At 38.2% G+C, this 21,888-nt stretch overlaps 1 protein-coding gene across 1 annotated transcript; it reads right to left on the reverse strand.

Moving 5' to 3' along the window:
* Nucleotides 1-4,819: 4,819 nt before the first annotated feature.
* Nucleotides 4,820-17,640, reverse strand: LOC135728290 (phthioceranic/hydroxyphthioceranic acid synthase-like). Its single transcript, XM_073811497.1, has 6 exons — nt 17,603-17,640; nt 17,367-17,537; nt 13,794-13,954; nt 11,568-11,774; nt 10,453-10,634; nt 4,820-10,354 (listed from the first exon to the last, which is right to left on the reverse strand). Exons 1-6 carry the CDS (start codon nt 17,638-17,640, stop codon nt 4,820-4,822), a joined length of 6,294 nt encoding a protein of 2,097 aa, XP_073667598.1.
* Between the last annotated feature and the right edge of the window lie 4,248 nt (nt 17,641-21,888).

Raw genomic sequence — 21,888 nt, forward strand, 5'->3', positions numbered from 1 at the left:
GCCAACAAACACCTTAACATTCCATTATGTTTCTATGGGAAAGTGAATTAAGCAAATCCTTTGATGCCCTACAGAATCAATTAAAAAGTCACCTCGTCAGCCAACAGATTATTTGAAACCCACCTGGTGCACAGCACTTCAGCAGTTGCTGAGAGAGGAGGTTCGCTCGATCAAATTGGCTCTTAGAGTGACCATCAGGGTGCAGACTGTCACAGAAGGGGTGCTGAGAACAGTCCTGATGGAGGTGGAAGTTATCCTTAATTCTAAACCCATGGATATACCTCCTCTGATATAGCTGACATCAGTGTTGTAGCAATGTAACTACTTTTTTGGGTAAAAAGTAGTGTAACGAGCTACTACCTGAAAATTTGGTAACGAAATGTAGTTAATTTATCAATTTGGCGCAACGTTACTTTTCAAATGGTTAGATTTGACAGCAGCGCGGCATCTGCGCGCTTGCGCATGCGCGATAGTCACACAAGCTCCACACTGTACGTGACAGAGGCTGGTGGCAGTCTGCAAAACAATCATGGCAAGCAAGAAGCAGCCGATGCTAACTTTTGAAGCATGGAGGTATTCTCACTACTTTAAACTCGTTGAAACTAAGGGGAGAAATGTTAGTGTAAGGTGTACCCTGTGTCCTGGTGAGAAACTTTTGTCCACTGCCGTCAACTCAACTGCTAACCTCACCAAGCATTTGAAAGGAAAACATGCTAACGTGAAGCTTGTCGCTCAAGATCCCGGCGGGGAAATGACGATATGTCGAGTCCAACCCCAAATAAGCAGCTAAAACTTAATTTTCACCGCCAGGAGATTACTAAACAAGAGTTGGACAAACTTGTCGCTTCGTTCATCGTCGATGAAATGTTGCCCATCAATACTGTCGAATCTCCCACTTTCAGAAAGATACTTAGCAAAATACCTATAACCGGAGACAGGCGCCCATGGTCAGATCGTAGAACTTTCACGGGCTATCTGGACGAATGTTATCTAAAAATGGAGATTGAATTAAAGAAAACGTTCGAGAGTTTGCAGTATGTTTCCACCACTGCGGATATATGGAGTAGCCATAACCGAAGCTTTCTGGGAATCACTGTGCACTGGATTAACCCTCGCAACTTAAACCGTGAGAAAGCTGCCATCGCATGCAAAAGAATAAAGGGCAGGCATACATATGATGTCATAGGCTCCGAAATGGAACAGATTCACTCAGCGTTTGGCCTTTCACATGGGATCACCGCCACCGTTACAGACAACGGGTCAAATTTTGTTAAAGCTTTTAAAATGTATGCACCCACTGAGCCTGACGATGATGAGGATGAAGAGCAAGTCGAGCAAGGTGTAGTTTTCACAGATGTGGAAGAGTTGCTTGGGACTACAGAAGGACAGTTTTCTCTTCCTCCTCATTTTAGATGTGCTTCGCATACGCTCAATTTGATCTCGTGCAATGACATCGATAAATGGCTGTCATCAAACACCGACTCAAAATCTGTGTACAGGAGTGCAACGGCGAAGTGTGCTGCTTTTTGGATAAAGGCAAGCCGTTCTATCGTAGCCTCTGAGATTGTCGATGAAATCTGTGGGAAAAAAATTATCGTGCCTACATCCACAAGGTGGAATTCCTTCCACGATGCCTTGTCCCTTATCAGTGACATCCCGGCCCAAGATTTGAATACGCTTTGTACTAGACTGGACATCAGAGGCCCGACAGAGCGCGAACATCTATTCCTAAAGGAATACTGCAGTGTTTTGAAACTGATGACAGTAGCACTGGATATCTTGCAGGGCGAAGATAACTGCTACTATGGTAGTCTTCTACCAACCCTGGAGACCCTGATGTCAAGGACGCTCGCACTCCAAAATGGACTGTCAAAGATGACAGCAGACCTACCGGGTGTAATTGTACAGGTTTGAAAGTTAACTATAGGCCTACGTGTTGTATCCTCATAGTCATAAAAAAACGATTTAGTTTCATATATATGTTTAAATAGATGAAATATATACAGGCTATTTTATTTGAATAAAGTGTAAAGCATATAGGCTAAGATCATAAATTTGCGCAATGTATTGGGAGACAAATGGAGTGGGCAGACATGATTTTGACCACTTTATTGAGTTGGATGTGGAATAGGTTGCCTGCAGACAACTCAAGCTCCTCTTTTCTATCCACCCATCATATTATGAAGTTGGGCCGCATATTCTGTTAACATAGCCTTTTTAATTCTGAGGCTAGTCATGCTTTAAGTTGTGCTTGATTTTATTTTGGCTAGAATGTATTTGCCTCTAAGCTGTATTATGCTATTTTAAATAGCCATTTTTAAGTTATTATTTTTTCTGTTGGATTTAGATGAGGCATGCACGTTTTATTTTGAGACATATGACCCGTTTTGAGGTTACCATGTTGTTCCTTAGGAGCTTATTGATACTGTTTTTTATAATAAAGAGCACAGAAGAAATACCTGTTTTATTTTAAGGCATATGACCCGTTTTGGGGTTACCATGTTGTTCCTAAGGAGCTTATTGATACTGTTTTTTTATATATTTAATAAAGAGCACAAAAGAAATACCTGTTATGTCCTCCTTGGTATAATTTTATGTAGGCATACACATTTGGGAACAGATATTTGGTTCTGCCCAAAATCAAGCCAAATAAAAGTAACGTAAAAGTTACGAGTAAGTAAAGTAACGGATTACTTTTTAAAAAAGTAACGAGTAACGAGCAAACACTAGTTTTTAAAAGTAACTTCCCAACACTGGCTGGCATTAATCCAACTACACTGAACAGCTTCCTCATTGGATAATGAGATACCTCTTTACCTCAGGTGGTTTACCAAGAGTCAGAGATGTTGATTCGACGGAGTTTGCATCACAGCCAGCTGCTTACAGATCATTTGTGATTGGTAATGTGGTTATGATTGTTGATTCCCAACTACCTTGTGCCCTGTGGCCAGTGGAAAAGGTCACTCAGGTGTTCCCAGGCTCAGATGGCAGAGAACGAGCAGCCAATGTTACAGTTAAAAATAGGACTTACACACAAGCTGTAGCTCAACTCATCCTGCTTTCAGCCTTAGGATAATTTATGACAGGATGCATACCTTTTAAAATTAGCGAATTTAACCTTGAATTTAGGGGCGGCTGTACAAAAGGCTCAAAAGTCCTAAATTGACTTAGACCAATCAGAATGCGAAACGTCATCAGAGCGTCACACGACAAATTTAAGAAACTAGTCTAAAGAAAAAAAAATGTAGGTGCAGCATGTGGGAAACATATTGCGTTGCAAAGAGAGTCATCAATGCTTCATTTATTTTAAGTTCAAGTGTATATTGAGTTAGTGTGCGTACCATAGACTGTAAAAAAAGATGGACGTAGTGTCCGTGACATCACCCATTGATTTCTGAACATCGTTTATGAAGCTTGAAATTGGCGTCGCCTGCCGTCGCCGTCTTGGCCACGCGTCATCACACATCACTCGCGGATATCCGAAAATGGGTAAAGAGGCGGGACGTGGGTGAAGCCGAGGTCTTTACGGTCAGTACTGTTATTAAACCATTTATTTTACAAAACTGTTGCTTAGTTTTGATTTGAGGCTAATACTTAAACGCTACATATTGCAATACAATATATTTATATTTTAGCAATGCTCACCCACATATTTTGCTATCATAACTGCACTTATTTCCGTCGTTGGTATAAGTTGCAGAAGGGTGATTGATTGACAAGAAATCATCATCTTGCTTTTACATTTCTCAGTCATTTCGGCATTCCTACAGACTGAACCACTGTAATGAATCCACCCTTACAGGATTATTTGTTAACATTAGTTAACTACATTAGTTAATATGAACTAATAATGAACTGCACTTATAAAGCATTTATTAATCTTTGTTAATGTAATTTAACAATTACTAATACTTTATTAAAATCTTGTTAAGGTTAGTTAATGGACTGTGAAGATTAACAAATACTGTATCAAATGTATTGCTCATGGTTTGTTCATGTTAGGTAAGTTAACAAAAGGTTAACTAATAAACCTTAATGTAAAGTGTTACCCAATTCTGTTCACAATGTATTTTTTATTGTATACAAGCATGAATGTAACTATGGTGTGAAAATGTGTACAATATTAGGTTTTTACTTCTATTGTGTGTTTGATTGAAGAAATAGCTTTGTATATAAAAGTTTGTTGACTGCTTTGATATAAATTGTACATAAATATTTGAAAAAGAGGCTTCTATTGGGAAACAATTGACAGAAATGTGTCTTTTATTAAGATGGCTTGTGAAGAACATTATTAAATTAAAGCAATATCATGACAATGCAGCTTTCTGTAGCGTTCAACTAAAACATGATCAAGTAACAACTTTTCCAATGCCACCAGTATTACCATTATTATGGCACTGAGGCTCATGTTGGCTACATATATATAAGATCAATTGAATTTTCATGTTAATATCATCAGGTTGATAAATTCATTCAAAATCCACATTAAACAGTCTGGACAAAGTATATCAAATCAAATATTATTAAAGGGTAACAGTTATTGTAATTAATCAAAGTATTTTAAGCATTGTTCAGCAAACAATTTGCAATGTACATAGCATACCACTAATAGCCTAGTGGTAGATGCAAGGGCTGATTTTATTAAAATAGCATAATTGTATTGTTTTTTATTATTTGTCTGCACTAAACAGTTTATATATTTTGCACTACACTTGAAGGATAATTGTACAGCTGTAATTCAGACCTGACTAGTGGAACCAATCCTGTGTTAAATAACTAAAGGATTCAGGGTCCGTGGATACGTAGTAATTAAAATAAATTAAAAGGATGTGCTCTCTTCTTTACCCTGATGTTCTTCTATACCATTTCTTTCCAGGATTTTGATGAGAGTTGACAGTGTACTATTTGGATCCAGTAGAGTGACCAGAGGGACATTAACAGCTTTATCAATAAAGAGATGATTTTGAAGAGTCATGGCTAACATTGAATCAATTCCTAAATCGACAAGATGAACATCATCATTTAGCTCATCCATCTCAACGGCAGTCGTTTCACTGATCATTGACATTATATATTCACGTGGTGATGTAATGGTGCGCTCAGATCTGGATAAGGTCATTCTGGCCTTCCTCACCTCTTCCTCTACTAGTCTGGATAACCGTGCATTCAAAGACTTGTTTTGACTGAGGACATTATTCCAGTTGTTTTTAAAGTTGAACTTGCATATAACTTGTTGAGGTTTGTTGATCGTGAGGCTCTGTTCAAGACTTTCAAGAATTTCTGGGACTTCCATAAGCATGATTCCCTTTGCCTCTAGAAATCTTTTGAAATGATCTTTGTTCAACAGAAGGCCAAGATTCAAACCCCCCCAATTGATTGACTGTCCTGGAAGTCCAATGTTTCTGCGGTACTGGCAGAAAGAGTCCAGGAATGTATTAGCAGCTGCATAGTTTGTCTGTGATGCATTACCAATAAAGGCAGAGATGGAGGAATAGCACACAAAGTAATCCAGATCGCAGTGTTTAGTAGCATGGTGAAGGTTAATCACTCCGTTCACTTTTGGTCTCATAACTTTCTCATAAAGAGATTTGTCAAGACTTTCAATGAGCCCATCATGGAGGACAACTGCACTGTGAAAGACTCCTTTGATTGGACTGGATGGAAAAAGTTTTCCAATATGAACAATAGCTTGTTGAACTTGCTTTGATAGGGAAACATCACACTGTAGACACTTAATGACAGAACCGTAATGATCACTGACATTCTGTATCTCTTGCTGAAGCTGAGGGTTTGGACTACCCCTAGAGAAAATGACAATGGTCCCTCCTCCTTTCTTAGCAATGAACTTTACTGTCTCTAATCCCAGCCCTGTAAGGCCACCTGTGACAATATAGACAGATCCTTTCTGGAAAAGACTTTGTTTGGGCAACACTGGAATGTCTGACAGCTTGTTCTTAGCATCATTATTCAGTGTTATAATGGGCAGAATCTGGCGTGTGAAGTATGACTCAGATTCTTTTACAGACAGAATATCAATGTCTTGAGATTTCACTTTTTGAAATATTGTTGTGTCTAAAGCCAAGGACTTTTTGTCCAAATGCATAGATTTCAGCCAGTGGTAGATTCGTGGCATCTGTACCTCCAAAGAGCATTGTTGCATTATTTGGGACATGAAGAGATAATGAATGTGGACTTTATTTGAACCTCCGAAAGTTTTTGGATCTGGTGGTAAATTTGGCTGGTTGTCATAAACAAGAACAACATCTTTGATGACAGTGACATTGTTAACTGTTTCAATTATCTCCTTATTATATGGAGGAATAAGGACAGCTGCATTAACCTTGTTGAAATCACGTGCAAGGTGATCTGCCTCTGTGCTTACTTTGACATCCCAACCTGATCTTTGTGCAGTAGCTGTTAACACCTTTATCAGAGATGAGTCAGGAACAGGTGAGAAAATTCCCAGTTTCCTTTGTTTGGCTTTGGGTAAAACCTTGTGCAAGAGCTCCCAAGCCAGTACCATAAAAGAGACACAGGGGTTGTCCTTTAGGAATGAAAGTTTTTTTGTTTTGTAGCAAACAACTTCTGGGAGAATAACTCTGGAGCTTGCAGCAACAGGATAACAACACACAATATTGTCACCAACCTTCAGTTTCCTGACATCCTTTCCCACAGCTGTGACAACCCCACTGAAATCTAAAGCTAAAAGCTTATGGTTTTGAGTCATGTGCTCGTTCCAATACATTGTCTGGCCATAAGTGAAGTCAGAGGTGCTGACCGGAAAGTAGTCAGATGAATGCACACAAATTTTACTGAGCTGAACTTTAATGTTTTTTTCAGATATTGGTTCAATCGAATTATCATCTGGAGTAGCTAATATATTTCTCATTTCATATGGATCAGATGTTTGCAAGAAACAGGTTTCGTTATTCAACATATGAATGCTTTGTTTAGGGCTTTCCGTATTTGGCAATGGTGTGCGGGTGATTTCAGGTTTCATAATCTTACCATCCTGCACCACTAGCTCTGGATATTTGTTACAAGGGTATGAACTGAGGACCTGAACCAATGCTCTGATGTCTTTAGAGGAGACAGAGTCCATGTCAATCAGCTGAAAGGAGAGTTCTGACAGCTCAGCTGCACATGCTCTTGTCATGCCCAGCAACACAAACCCAAGACTGATGTGGTCCACTAGGCTCTCAGAAGACCTATGGGTTATTACTCTGATAGCACCTGGAAAATGAACTTCTTTTAGATATGCAACTATCCTTCTGAAAATCTCACAACACGTTGCCATGCTGTCCAAGATAATCTCTGATTTGCAAGAGGTTAGATCTGCATCACCCCAAATAAACAAAATGTCCTGGAAGGTTTTCTTTATACTTGAAATTTTCAATTTTAACAAAACAGGTTCAAGTCCACATTCAAGGAGTGTTTTGCTTTGTGAGAAACTTACATATTTAGATGATGGGTGCAAGTACTGTTGCAAACCTTTAGAAATTCCTAATTCATCACTAAAGACCAGAGCCTTGATTGATGTATTCAATGTGGCATCTTCAGAGATGGTGCTTAAGCTGTTGTGGTAGAAATATTCTTCAACTACCCTATAGTGACTACCTAGCATTCTGATTCGCACATGCCTGAGCTCAACCAAAACCTTACCCTGTTTGTTAGTTAGGCAGCCACAAATTTCAAAACCATCTTCTTCCATGTGTACTGCTTTCAAATACACAAACATCTCCTCTTGCAGTGGTTCAAATACAGTCAATGTACCTATTTGAACAGGGAACTGAGGTCTTGGTGAGAGCTTTTGTATAACAGTTCCTATAGAAAGCTGCAGCATGTAATCCAAGATGACAGGATGAATGTAATAGTCATGTAGATGGGGCAACATCTCCTTTGAAATCTTCAAAACAGATAAGCACTCGGTAAATTCTTCCCCACAATAGACATCGGTCTCATTTCTGAAGACAGAGCCATATTCAAAACCAACATTACTAAGATACTTGTAGAGCTCTTTAGTACTCATCATCGTTGTGCATCTTTTGAAGACGGTGTCCAAGGAAATAAATTGTTCTTGAGGTACCCTGTTTGGTTTTACCTCTACTGTGCCAGATGCATAGACTGAAGAAGTAGACTGTATATTGAAATTGCACATGTTCTCTGCTAAATTATCCGAGTGATCCATCTGTACTTTCATGTCTGGAGCATTCTGAGTGAATACAAATGGGTTCTGGAATGTGATGCTAAGCTGCAGAGAACTTAGTGGAACCTTTGGTTTTGCATATACCATGAAAGCTGCTAGACCCAACTCGGCATAAAATGCTCCTGGGAGGATGGCAACACCATTATGCTTGTGGTCTTGGAGGAAAGCTACTGAGTCAGATGATAAATCACAGCTAAACACAGAACTGTCTGCACTGTGTTGTGTAATTACTGGGTGATTGCTGGTAGGACCAACCAACTGTAATTCGGAAGAAAACACATCTTTCTTCACATTATCAAACTGATATCGTGGGTAAGGAATTGGTTCGGTCTCGAAACCTTTGTAGAACATTTCCCAGTCCACGTTCACTCCATGCTCAAACAGTTTGGATATAGTAGCAAGGGCCGTCTCATGATCTTTTTCTGGCTGCACTGATGCAAGCACCGTGATGTCATTTCCCAGAGTCTCTGTGATGTACCTCTGCAAAGATCTTCTTGGGCCAATCTCAACAAAGATCACATTCCTCTTGTTTTTCACTGCTGACCTAACCGCTTGTTCAAATGCAACTGGTTCTCTGATATTTCTCGCCCAATATTCACCAGTAGTAAAATCTGAGGAGCACAAACTTTCACCTGTCACAGTTGAGAACAATTCTGCCACCAGATTGTGTCCCTGTAATATGCCTATATTCTCTTTAACTCTGGATACAATAGGATCCATCTTGTGGCTATGATATGCGGCAGGTACATTCAGAATGTGAAGGAAAAGATCTTTTCCTCTGGCTGAGTTGCTTAAATTTCGATGCAATTTGTCAATATCATCTGCATCTCCTGAGAGAGTGCATGACTGTGGACTGTTGTAAGCAGCCAGACAAACCTTTCCTGAATAAGATGGAAGGACTTTCAAGATTTCAGACACAGCCATATTACTGACAGCCAGCATCTTTCCTCCTGTCACAGTGCTTTGCAATAAACTGCGATAGTGGATGATCTTTACTGCATCTTCAAGTGACAACAAACCAGAACAATGAGCTGCAGCGACCTCTCCAATGGAGTGCCCAAGAACAACATCAGGACTGACGCCCCAGTGCTTCAGAAGGCTGGCAAGAGCAACTTGTATAGCAAACAGGAGAGGCTGTACAACACTTGGGTCAGATAAATCATCAGATTCACTTTCCAACTTTTCTACTAGGTTGAAATTTGTATAGTTTTGCATTAGAGTTTCAATCTTCATGATGACTTCCCTGAAAACAGACTCCTTGTGTAGAAGGTGTCTGCACATACCAGGGTAAGTTACACCATTTCCACAAAACACAAAAACTAACTTGGAGTCTGTCTTTGATGGTTCAAGCTTTTTCTGTAGAGCAGCAGGAAGTGTCGCTTTCAGGTCTGTCAAAGATGATGTCTGAAATACTTTCCTGTGCTTGTGTTTCAAGTGACTTCTTCTACAAGCAGATGTGTACAGTAAAGCTTGTAAATCTGTTATTGTCCCAGCACTAATCTGCTTTGTGGTGTCTTCAATTACATTTTTCATGGACTTTTCTGAGGCTGCAGAGAGCACAAAGAACTGATGTGTTTTACTGATCCGAGTTCTTGGTTTTTTTGACTGAACATACTGTCTGATAATTGCATGTGCATTTGTTCCACCGAACCCAAAGTTATTGACTCCAGCAGTTCTCACAGCATTATGACTACTGATCCATTTCTCTGTTGTAGTGGGGATTCTTAGATTGAGAGATTTTGTGTCTATACTGGAGTTTTCTTCTGAGTAGAACACTGATGGTACAAAGGTTTCATGCTTCATCATCAAAAGAATCTTTATGAGCCCGGCAACACCTGCTGCAGATTCTGTGTGTCCAATGTTACTCTTAACAGAACCAATGAGAAGTGGTCCAGATTTATGTGGCCTTGCTTTGGCAATGACTTTTGAAATACTACCTGCCTCTATTGGATCTCCAACTGGAGTCCCTGTCCCATGAGCCTCAATGTACTGTACATTAGTCAGATCAGTGTCTGTTGAGTAGATTTGTCTGAGTAGCTCCTCCTGCTGTACCATAGATGGTTTGGTGATTGGACTAACAGTGTGGCCATCTTGATTTACTGCTGTTTTGCTAATGATGCCCCAAATATGATCGTGGTCTTGGAGAGCCTGTCAAAATATAGACCACATACATGCATAGTTTATCAATACAGTGGACAATTAAAAGAATAATTTTTTGCCACAGTCAAAGACGGTCTTTTGTTTACTTTTCTCAAAGGCTTCAGCAGAACAATACCACAGCCTTCACCTCTTCCATATCCATCTGCTTTGGTACTAAAAGGTTTACTGGTGCCTTCGGGGGAGATCATCTTTGCCTTAGAGAGAGCCACAAAGGTTGTAGGCTCCAGTATACAAGTCACACCCCCACAAACAGCCATTTCACAGTCACCTATTGAGAGGAGCCACAACCATGCAATCCAAAAAAAGTTAGAATAATGTTAATAATAACACTTTGAACTATCATCCTTTACTAAGCACCAAAATGTACTGTTAATGAACCCACATTAAACTAAATACACTTAATAGCAATACCATAACTACATGTTATTTTTAGCTTGGCATTGATAATACACACCTGTCTTTTGGCTATTTACCCATTACATTCAGTCTCACATCACTAATGGTGTGATTAAGAGCATAATTTCCAAAGCTAACCTATGCCCAAGTGTTTTACCCCCAGAACCTGGTTTTGATTGACTAGTGTGATCACTCCGTACCGGGCCTGGGCATGGTTTGGTTAAACCTGATCTAGTTGCAGATGTGGGCTCGGGTGCAGAATACTATGTAAGCGCAAATCGCGATAGAGCAAGGTTCAAAAGGTAAAACTTTAGTTGTGCAAGTCATTTAACTTAATTTGTTTTCATAAAAACCTTCTGATGCTTGCAGCAGTTACATGTCTGACTGGCAAAGCGATGGAATTTTTAAGCAATATGATTGGCATGGTAAGGGGCTGTGTGTCATTGCGTCCCAAACAACTCAAAATAGAAGCCACAAACTTAACGTTACGATGGGCTCCAATATCAAGAGAGCGCTATACTTTCTTCTTTAAAAAATTGCATCCTACAGAGAAAGGCGTGTTCGGGCATAGATTGATAAAAGTACAGATTTATTGTTTTAATCAAGTGAATGCCCTAAAAAAATATAAATACCATGATCAATGATCTCTGCATTTAGATACGCTGAACCCTGTTACAGGAAATGATTGAGCTGAATTGAAAAGAATGCAGAAGAAGTTGTGCAAATAGTCCATTGCAATTGATCCCCCAAATTGTTAAAAAAAAATCATTTTATTCACAAGCTTTTACTGTATTTTGAAGATTACCTTGTTTTATAGCTTGACAAGCCAAGTGAAGGGCAACAAGTGCAGAGGAGCAGGCACAGTCAATGGAGAGTGAGGGACCAGTAAAGTTGAATATATAGGAGATGCGGTTGGCAGCTATGCTCATAGCTGTACCAGTACTGTAGGTGTGGTCGATGTGTTTTGGACTGACTTTGATTGAAGCCAACTCAAAGTCTTTGTTCATTAAACCTGAAAGCAGATTGTTCATGTTTAAGGCCCTATGTAATAAAAATTTTAAATAAAATTCCTTTCGGTATAAATATGTTAGGCTTGAGAATAAATATAAACTGGTATCGTCAAAAACACTGACAAAATTCTCATACAGAAGATATAAGCATTCTAAACCTTCAGTTTGGCACGTGCGTCAAAAAAGTTGAATACAATTTTTACAACATCATCCTACACTTCAGCTTCTCAACAAATTTCTTGTCCATTCAAATGCTCTTTAGATGCTGAAGTGTCTCACCCTCTACGTTTTTTACAATATGTCTTTGCTGGAATGTGCCATAAACGAAACACTATAGGTTATTTAAAGAGCCAGTAAGATGCAAGTTTTAGCTTCCTATCACTGTTTAAGGGGTGGTTTCCCGGACAGGGATTAGGTTTAGTCAGGACTAAGCCTTAGTTTAATTAGGAAATATAACTAGTTTTAACAAACATGCCTTACTAAAAACATTACTTGTGTGCATTTTAAGGCAAAACAAAGGGCACTGATATATTTTAAGATATGTCAGTACAAGTTGTTTTCAGTTTGGACAGCTCTTTTAGTCTAGAACTAGTCTAATACCAGTCCGGGAAACCGCTCCTATAAGTCCTGGACAACAGGTTTAAATGCATGCAAGGTAAAAAAAACACTGTAATTTTCTCAAAATATAAATGTATTACCCCATTTTTCTGAGATCCCCAAAAGATTCGTGTGAAGCCGTTTAATGACTCAGTCTGCCTAAACAACACCTTTTTGGTAACCCACTGTGCTCTGATTGGTCAACTGACACAGTCTCCGCACAGTCCAACAATAGTGCAACATGTATTGACCGAATGCTAACATGACTTACTGAGAAGACATTAGCGACATCAATACACACTATTCATCATTAGTCCAAGTTATAGAAAAGACGACAGACACTAACATTTTTACACTCATTTAAGCAGGTATTTAAGCTAACCGGGCCATAGCAAATCTGTAAACAGTAGTTTAACTGTGACATGCGTTGCTAGTACGGCTTACCCTGCTGAAAAAAACAGCATACCAGCAAGACCACCATATGTTGTGTTTTGGTGCTGGTTTGCTAGTGAACACCAGCTAAACCAGCATCAAACCAGCATTAGCACCAGCTAAACCAGCATCAGCAGCAGCTAAACCAGCATTAGCACCAGCATCCCATGCTGGTCATAACAGCATATGTTGTGTTTTGGTGCTGGTATGCTGGTGACCACCAGCTAAACCAGCATGATTCCCATGCTGGTCCATGCTGGTTTGATGCTGTTTTTTTCAGCAGGGTACTGTTAAGACATTACAGTAAACTAGACATTTTGGAACACTCTGAGGAAAATAAACCCATAATGTAATAATCATACTTACTTAATCATACCAAATAAAGTTGGTACTGAACCATTCATTGCCAAACGTTTAGTAAATCCCTCCTTGAAAAAGTAATTTTAACCACTGATTCTTCATATCTTCATTCTTTGGTAGTGAAAACAACACAAACTTGCCTTAACTGTAAAACAGTGTCTTCTTTAAATGTTGTTTACACACTAACTAGCTGAAGTGTCTGTGGGCAGGTCAGAGTTTTCGTTTCTCCCAGGCAAGACTGTAGGCGGAGATTATTATGCAAAGTGTTCGTATCTACATAGATAGAGACAGGCAGAAGATTCCATACATATGATGACTCGTTTCAGTAATTCAGAGTCGACTTCCTACTTTAGAACCCAACAACGTTATTAATCGTGCACTTTTTGGTTCAACTACTTTTAACATTGTTTACATTGATGGACAGCTACAAGATACACTGAATAAAGGTAATTTTCGATTTTGGATCTGTGTGGCTCTTTTAAGGGGGGGGTCTTCTCAATCGAGAGGGTCTAATTAATTATCCTAATATTTTACACAGGGAATAATAATCTTTAGAAATATTTGACGTCATCCTTGTCTTGTGGGTGGTTAAAATTTTATAGCGGATGTAATAATTACTGTATATACATTACCCATAAACACTCCTGTTCTTGTTCCACTGGCCTTTTCCATTGGTATCCCAGCATCCTCTAGTGCTCTGTAGGTGCACTGAAGCAAAAGTTTGTGCTGAGGGTCCATGTTCTTGGATTCAGCATCATTGATGCCAAAGAACTTGTGGTCAAACTCATTTAAACTGCACAAAAATAATTTAACATAGATTAATTAGATTAATTTATTGTGTTGGGAATTTAGCTTCTGTATTATTTATTAACCCCAAGCTGGTGAAACCTGCGTTTTTGGCCTGTAATGTCTGTATTCGAATTATGTCAAAGATTATATAACCCTACCCCTAATCTAACCCCAAACCCAAGCGACAATGGTTTAAAAAACAGAAAACAAATAAGAAACCGATAAATAAAATGACACAAAAAAATGCGCCATATAAGTGAACCAGAAGGACTGGTGTATCATATGTATGCAAAATTGGAATTTGGTGTATACGACTTTTCAATTGCGTGCTATTTATGCGCATTTCATGAGAATGGGTTGATTCAGTATACCTGTGTACCTGGGGGAGTGTGCCATTTTGACTGGCTTGTTAATGTTTATTATGAAATCCAGTAAGACCACCATAAGTTGTGCAGGTACAAATTTCTATGAAACATTTGCTTACATTTTGGTCCAAAAATAACAAAAATTATGACTTTATTTAGCATTTTCTTCTCTTATGGTTCTGTTGTACACAAGATTGAAGTCACGTGACTGCAGTGACGCGGCTGACATGTTATCCTCAGTATTTGCGAAGGTTTTTTTTCAAACTTGCAGCGTGCGTCTCCCTCAGACTTTAAACGAATATCATGTGCACAAAAAAAAGCTGGGGCGCAGCATTAAACATGTCAGCCGTGTCGTACGTCAGTCGCGTCACTGCAGTCACGTGACTTCAGTCTCATGCACACGGTTCACAATAGGGGTCAGACGATATATATTGATATGGTGATGTATCGATTTTCTGTCTCTGGCAATATGAGAATCGATCGCTGGCTTCAAATATAGATACATTCATTAATAAATAAGATGCCCTAAAAAGATTTCCCAGCACCATTACTTTATTGCTCCTCGGGTGGCGCTAAACACATGAATTATTGGATTGAGGAAAATATGAACAAACGCTGAAAGAAATTAGGATAGGATGGCAGATGCACGTTAAATAATAAATGCCTCAGCCATGTTTAAGTCAAAATCTTTTTAAAGGATTGATGGGCTGGTAAAATTAGAAATGTTTATACAAAACACATTTATATGTTGTTAAATATGTCAGTTTACAACGAAAAGCTATTAGCATAAAATGTTTAATGTACTTGAAATGTTACACATCACTAATATGTTGTTCATTTACCTCAGGACTTCAGATTGCACCCAAATAAGACAGCGTGAGCATTTGAACTCGCACATGGGCGACCTGCAAATTTTTCTAGTTGTTATTTTAGTTTTAAGAAGAGTAGATTGCGAGCCCACAGAAAAATGAATGCGCGATCATGTTTTTACCGCTCATTTGCACGCTTTGTCACAATGCGCTCAGTAATCTACCAATGGTCTGCACAGCCCCGTGTGAACTCATAATCGGTATGGGGAACACTTATTGTTTATTAATTATGACTTTTGCCTCATTAAACTCCCTGCTTATTAAAGGCGCTCTAAGCGAATAATGTGCGACGTCACTTCCTGTTGATGTTTGAACTGTTTTCAAACAGACAGAGCGTAGCTAACTCCTCCCCCTCCCCCTCCCTTCCGTGCTTTCATGAACGCGCCCAACCCCCACCCCCAAATCCTTCTTGTCGTTTATTGGCTGGAATACTTTGTTTCGTTTTGTGCTGCTAGGTTTGGCCATTTGTTGATATTGCCGTTTGTGAAGCCTGGGTTGTCTACAGAGATCGCGTTTTTTTACAGTTTGATCAGCGGACAGGCAGCAAGCAGATAGTGAGGAGATGTTTCCGGTATGTAACAAAAAATGTTTTATGGTCTAAAACGCTTCAATTCGCTTAGAGCACCTTTAATAGCTAATAAGGTAGTTGTTGTAGAGGTTAGGTTTAAGGATTAAATTGGGTTAAGGGATGTACAATATGGTCATGCAGAACAAGGCATTAATATGTCCTTTATAAGCACTACTAAACAGCCAATATGTAAGTGACAATTGGTCCCTATACTAAAGTGTTACTTTATAATCAAACACAGTTTCAACCAAGAGAAGATGCGGGGTCATTAAACATGGCACAGATGAGAGAGAGAGAGAGAGAGAGAGAGAGAGAGAGAGAGAGAGAGAGAGAGAGAGAGAGAGAGAGAGAGAGAGAGAGAGAGAGAGAGAGAGAGAGAGAGAGAGAGAGAGAGAGAGAGAGAGAGAGAGAGAGAGAGAGAGAGAGAGAGCGGGACAACTTATAAATGAACACCAATATTCTTTGTATCGGCATAGAATTTGCAAGCAATCCATTGATTATTGGAGAATCTATGAACCGTGAAACTATTGTTACCGTGAGCCATGTATTGTGTATCAAATTGTATCGTGAGGTATACCCTGCGACCCCCCCCCCCAGTTCACAACAGAACCGAAAGAAAATACAATGCTGAATAAAGTCGTAATGTTTGTTATTTTTGGACCAAAATGTATTTTTGATGCTTCAACAAATTCTAACTGACCCACTGATGTCACATGGACTACTTTGATGATGTTTTTATTGATGTTTGTTTTTATTATAAATCTAAAACATCTTAAACTGTGTTCCGAAGATGAACGGAGGTCTTCCAAGTTTGGAACGACATGAGGGTGAGTCAGACATTATTTTCATTTTTGGGTGAACTATCCCTTTAAGTAATTTATGACCATTTTCCACCCTGTTTTACCTCATCTGACTGAAAAAGTCAATCACATGCTGCGGCTAAACTGCAGTTTGCAAATGATCTTTTTAGCACTGTGGGAGTTTATTCATGTAACATACACCCAAAGAGTCTCACAGGCACAACAATAAAATTTGTTACTATTAAAGAAAGCATAAAAATGAATCATAGGTGAACACAGACATATCGTTTTCAGATAGTTTGTACAAACACAGCGACGTTTGAACTTTTTTAAACAGATAATTGCATGCTACATAATGCACAAACTCCCACCAACTATGAGCACGGAATATCAATACAATACCAACATGTTTTTAACACATACGCTCTCGTGCATATATATTTACTGCTATCAGATCTCTGGCTTCCCTCTTGACCCCATGTAATTGAAATCTCACAGATATAACAAGTAATTTATGGTTACAAAATAGTATTAAAATAAAATACACTACTTACAGTTTGAAGGATTTTTGTTTAGTCCAAACAGAGGAGGCAATTAGCTCAGCACAGATATGAAAACGCATCCCGTTAAAACAATAAACAATCTTTATTTATTTAAACAAACCCTTTAACTATAACAACACCTTTTAGTCAACAATTGCAACAATTGCTATTGTCTTTACACCAGTGACTTTACACTAATAAATCCCACACTTGCATCTTTAGCCTGATAATGAAATAATGATAATTTGCTAAAAGGGAAAAACCATTCTTACCCATCTATAAGTGCTGCTTTCTCTGTATATGTTTTTCCTGCTTTACTGTCATCTGAATCGTACCATTGAGAGAGGTCAAATCGTTCATTTGGTATTTGTGCGGCACAGTTCTTTCCATGAAGAAGAACCTGCCAGAAGTTTTCAAGTCCTTCACCTGAAAGATATTGAATTTTCAGATGTTGGTTATATAAAGTATACAAAGTTTAAAGCTAATATTTTTATGAATACAATTAAATCCATTACCAACAACAGCAACATCAACATAATCATCCATCTTCTTTCAGCAAGGTTTATGTGCTCTTTGACAAATTAAGATTAACAAACATACATTTAACATGAAGCAAATATTTTGTGTAATGTACAGTATCAGAGATACCAATGGAGAAAGTTCTTATGAATAACAAAAAAAAAAAACACTGCAATCAAAACAAACAATATAGTAATAATGACAGCAGAATGTCTGCAAACACGAGTCAAATTAAATTAAATATTTTAACTTACCCTGATTGTCATTTTTTTTGTTGCTGACAGCGCTTTGACAGATCCTTGTCCTGCTCTGTATTTATAAAGCTTTAAGCATCCAGTAATGATTGACCTTTATACTGTAAGTCGTCTGCTTATCTGATATTTTGTGCTTTTGTGTGATCATCATCACATCAGCATCTGTCATCTCAACTCGTCCCCATTTTTATTGAAGATTCATTGCACTGTTTTGGCTTTTTAGATAAGCAGTAATTTGAGAGAATTGTGTAATGGTTAATGTGTATGAAAATTTTTACAAATACATACCATGAAAACAGTAATGTTCTTTAACTCAATCATTGTTTGTGGTACTGTACACATGACCGTTTGTTGATGTTTTGCTAAATCACACACTTTGGTGCATTAATACCACATTTACATAATCTACAAAAAAAATGAATGTATTTTTTAAGAACTAGTTGTGTCTGCAGATGTAACCATTATAACATTTTCTTTAATTGAGTACCAATGCATCATCATAAAGTACAAAAACCAAACAATTTACAGTGTAAATTAACAATTATTTATTGATCTAAATATATCTTTTTGACTTTGATACCATGTACCAAGTTAAAAATCATATCAATACAATGTGGCACCCTTATTCACAGTCATTTTTTATGATTTAACATAAAATCAATAAAAGATTATCCTACATGATGTAAAGAACATTCTGTAAAAATATAACCTTGATATATGTAATATTGAGTAATATGTCAAAGATTGGTTAGTGTGAAAATAATGGTTGAAACTTGATGCTTGTTATCTCATAATTAGTTTATGAGTCTTAGGCTGAATTTCACTGGAAGGCTTACATAGGATTTCCACAGAATTGCCATAAATAAAGTCAACACACTTCCACTGTAAAGCCAGTCATTTTAGAATTGGACTGCTTACCGGCACAAAAACGTGAGCACAATACACTTGTTAATAGGCTTCTCTTCACTGGTTATGGGTTAAGTATTGCATTGATTTTAAAAAAGTACCCTTTGCTTTTAAAGTTTTGCATGATCTTCCTCCTAAATACATATACACACACACACACACACACACTGTTATATACACACTATTATGAAACTTTCAGAATAAGAAGTAATAAACCAAAGAATTATACAATCCCCTTAACTAATTCTAGGCATAAGATAAACACATACAATAAGTTATATCCAGATAGCATATTGTAATGAGATGAGTGGCATGTCAAAAAATACTTTTTTCTCATCTTTTATCCACCCTTATTCTCATCTATAATGTTTTTGGTGTTAATGTAGGCTTAAAGTTCTCCCGCTCTTTTTGTCTCTCATCTCTGTAACGTCTAATTTTAAACCCACACGTGCGCAAATTCTCATGGTTCTGAGTGAGATGTATTGACTTTACCCGGGCTTGCGTAGACCTATCAGTAGATTCAATTGAGTGCATGGTGACATTAAACGATCTAAACTAAACTAATTTATCCAGCTGATACATTCTAATCAATGTAAATGTTTTAAACTAAGATAAAAAGAAAAATACAATCCTGAAAATTAAAATAAAACCTTTTTATTTGTTTTCTTCCTGTACTTGAAATAGTGGTTAAGAACCCCGCCCAACACAAAAATGGTTTGGCCACTGATCAAAATTTTATGATGTAATTTGATTTGAAATTAAGTACGATTCATTGTCTGTGTGTATTTACATACTGTATAAGCAGCTTGTGTTTTCGTCCCCGCCCCCCAAGGGAACAGCGTGACTACTAAGTAAGGATAGTTCGCCCAAAAATGAAAATAATGTCATTAATGACATACCCTTATGTCGTTCTAAACTCGGAAGACCTACGTTCATCTTCGGAACACAGTTTAAGATGTTTTAACTTTAGATTTAGTCCTAGAGCTTTCTGTTTCCTCCATTGAAAATCTATGTACGGTTTCCATGTCCATAAAGGTAATAAAAACATCATCAAAGTAATCCATGTGACATCAGTGGGTCAGCTTGAATATGTTGAAGCATCGAAAATACATTTTGGTCCAAAAATAGCAAGAATTAAGACTTTATTCGGTCTTCTCTTTCGGTTCTGTTGTGAACCACGTGAAATCACGTGACTAGTGACGCGGCTGACCTGTCCCTCAGACATGTTTGCTAAGTTTTTTTTTTTCAAACTTATAGCGTGCGTCTCCCCAGACTGTAAACGAAGCTCGGGCGCACAAAACAAAAGAAAAATAAAAGAAGCTGGGGCGGAACAAATAACAGTCAGCCGCCTCATACGTCAGTCGCGTCACTGACTTTATGAAGCGCCGCAGTCGGATGACGTCAAAGTACCACGAGAGCTCTTCAATAAATCTTACAGAATAGTTTAATTTCGACTCGCTCTCGCGGTACTTAATGTCATCTCTCTGTCAGTTCTTGCAGCGCAGCATGAAGTCAAACACATAAGTTACACAGAGATCGTTCAACTCTTTATATAATTGGCTTCATTTTTTGTCTATCAATATTTTCCATGAAGTCATTGGCTGATGGAGGAATGAGTGAGCGATTGGTAACATCTCTAAAGGACGTCACGTTTTCGACGGCGCTGTTTGGATTATCTATTATACTACCTCCCTATTTTAAATACAAACTTTGAAGGCGGGTTCATGTGTTTAATGGAACGTAAATTACCGGAGTGTAATCTCATATAACCTTACATGTTACCAGTGGCGAAGCTACGGGTGGGCCTGGCCGGGCCTGGGCCCGCCCACTTTGAGTTGTGGCCCACCCAATCAGAAGGCCATTTTCCAGAGAAATGTGTAAATAATTTAACAAAAATAAATACTAGTACTACGAATATACGTCTTATCACACTATAATTTCATATATGTAATACAATTATAAATATAATTAAAATATAAAATTTAAGTGCAAGTTTGCATGTTCAAGCAGTTTCGCAGTTTTCTTTTACCCTATTGGTGCACATGCTTGTCAACATGAAACGTTGAATATGATTCTTCAGTCATTGTTAGTTCCGCCTACGCGCGATTGAACTGAATTTGAAAACAGCGAGTCGCAAATCATCGCGTTTAACAGCCTTTCCACGATGACATCTGCTGTTGTCTGTTTACTTTTGGAGACGGAGACTATTACATCACTCATGGAAATGTTGGATTACTGAGGACATCTTTTCAAACGTCAACAAAATGAAACGAGCACGTATTACTTTGATAATGACTTCATGCTGTGTTGAAAGACTGTTCTTCACCACATACTGTATAAAAAAACCTATAACGTTACGCTCATCAATGATAAATGCTCGTCTGAGAAATGTATTTCTGCTTTTCTTTGCGCGAAGGGACATTATGATCAAAGATATTGGACTTTGTTATTATGAACCAGAAGCCCCGTCCCATACAGGACATGTAATGGTGAGTTTAGACATTTTCTTAATGTTTATAGTGGTGTCATTATTATTTACAGTTTATAGTCAGGAGTTTTACTCCAATCAACTATTTAGGGGGGCAGACTGTGATCGTGTCAGGCTGTATGATTTAATGTTGTTGGAATATTTACACTTAAATGACAACACAATTTTGTATTGCGCCATGTTGTTTGATGGCCATTGTCTCATTAAATAACAATCTTTCGAACGAGTTCTTTAGTAAAATCACTACCTGTTGAATCTGTCGTAGCCTATGACGCTTTCACGTCATGCATTTTGCTGAGGAGGAATGACATATTGTTCGGATCTACGTTCACGCAACGTAAATGACGTAAAAACTAATTCCGTTCCGTTACTAATTCAGTTTATATTGAGTTCTGTGTTTTCAAGTGGATTAATAATTTGGTGGGGCACTGCTCATAGACTGTATAAAACCTGCCCATATACTGTAGACAAGCTGGCTGGTTATTTAAGTTGTTTTATAAATTTCCCCTTGAAACATTGTGCTGCCTGCATGGCATTAAGGTAACTTGGCTTAGGTAGCGTGCACCAAAGCTTTTAAATGCGGCTGAAAACGCCTGGAGGACGCCAAATGCCAGCTGTTTTTTCAGC

Source organism: Paramisgurnus dabryanus, chromosome 13 (genome assembly GCF_030506205.2).
Source record: "Paramisgurnus dabryanus chromosome 13, PD_genome_1.1, whole genome shotgun sequence".
Taxonomy (NCBI): Eukaryota; Metazoa; Chordata; class Actinopteri; order Cypriniformes; family Cobitidae; genus Paramisgurnus; species Paramisgurnus dabryanus.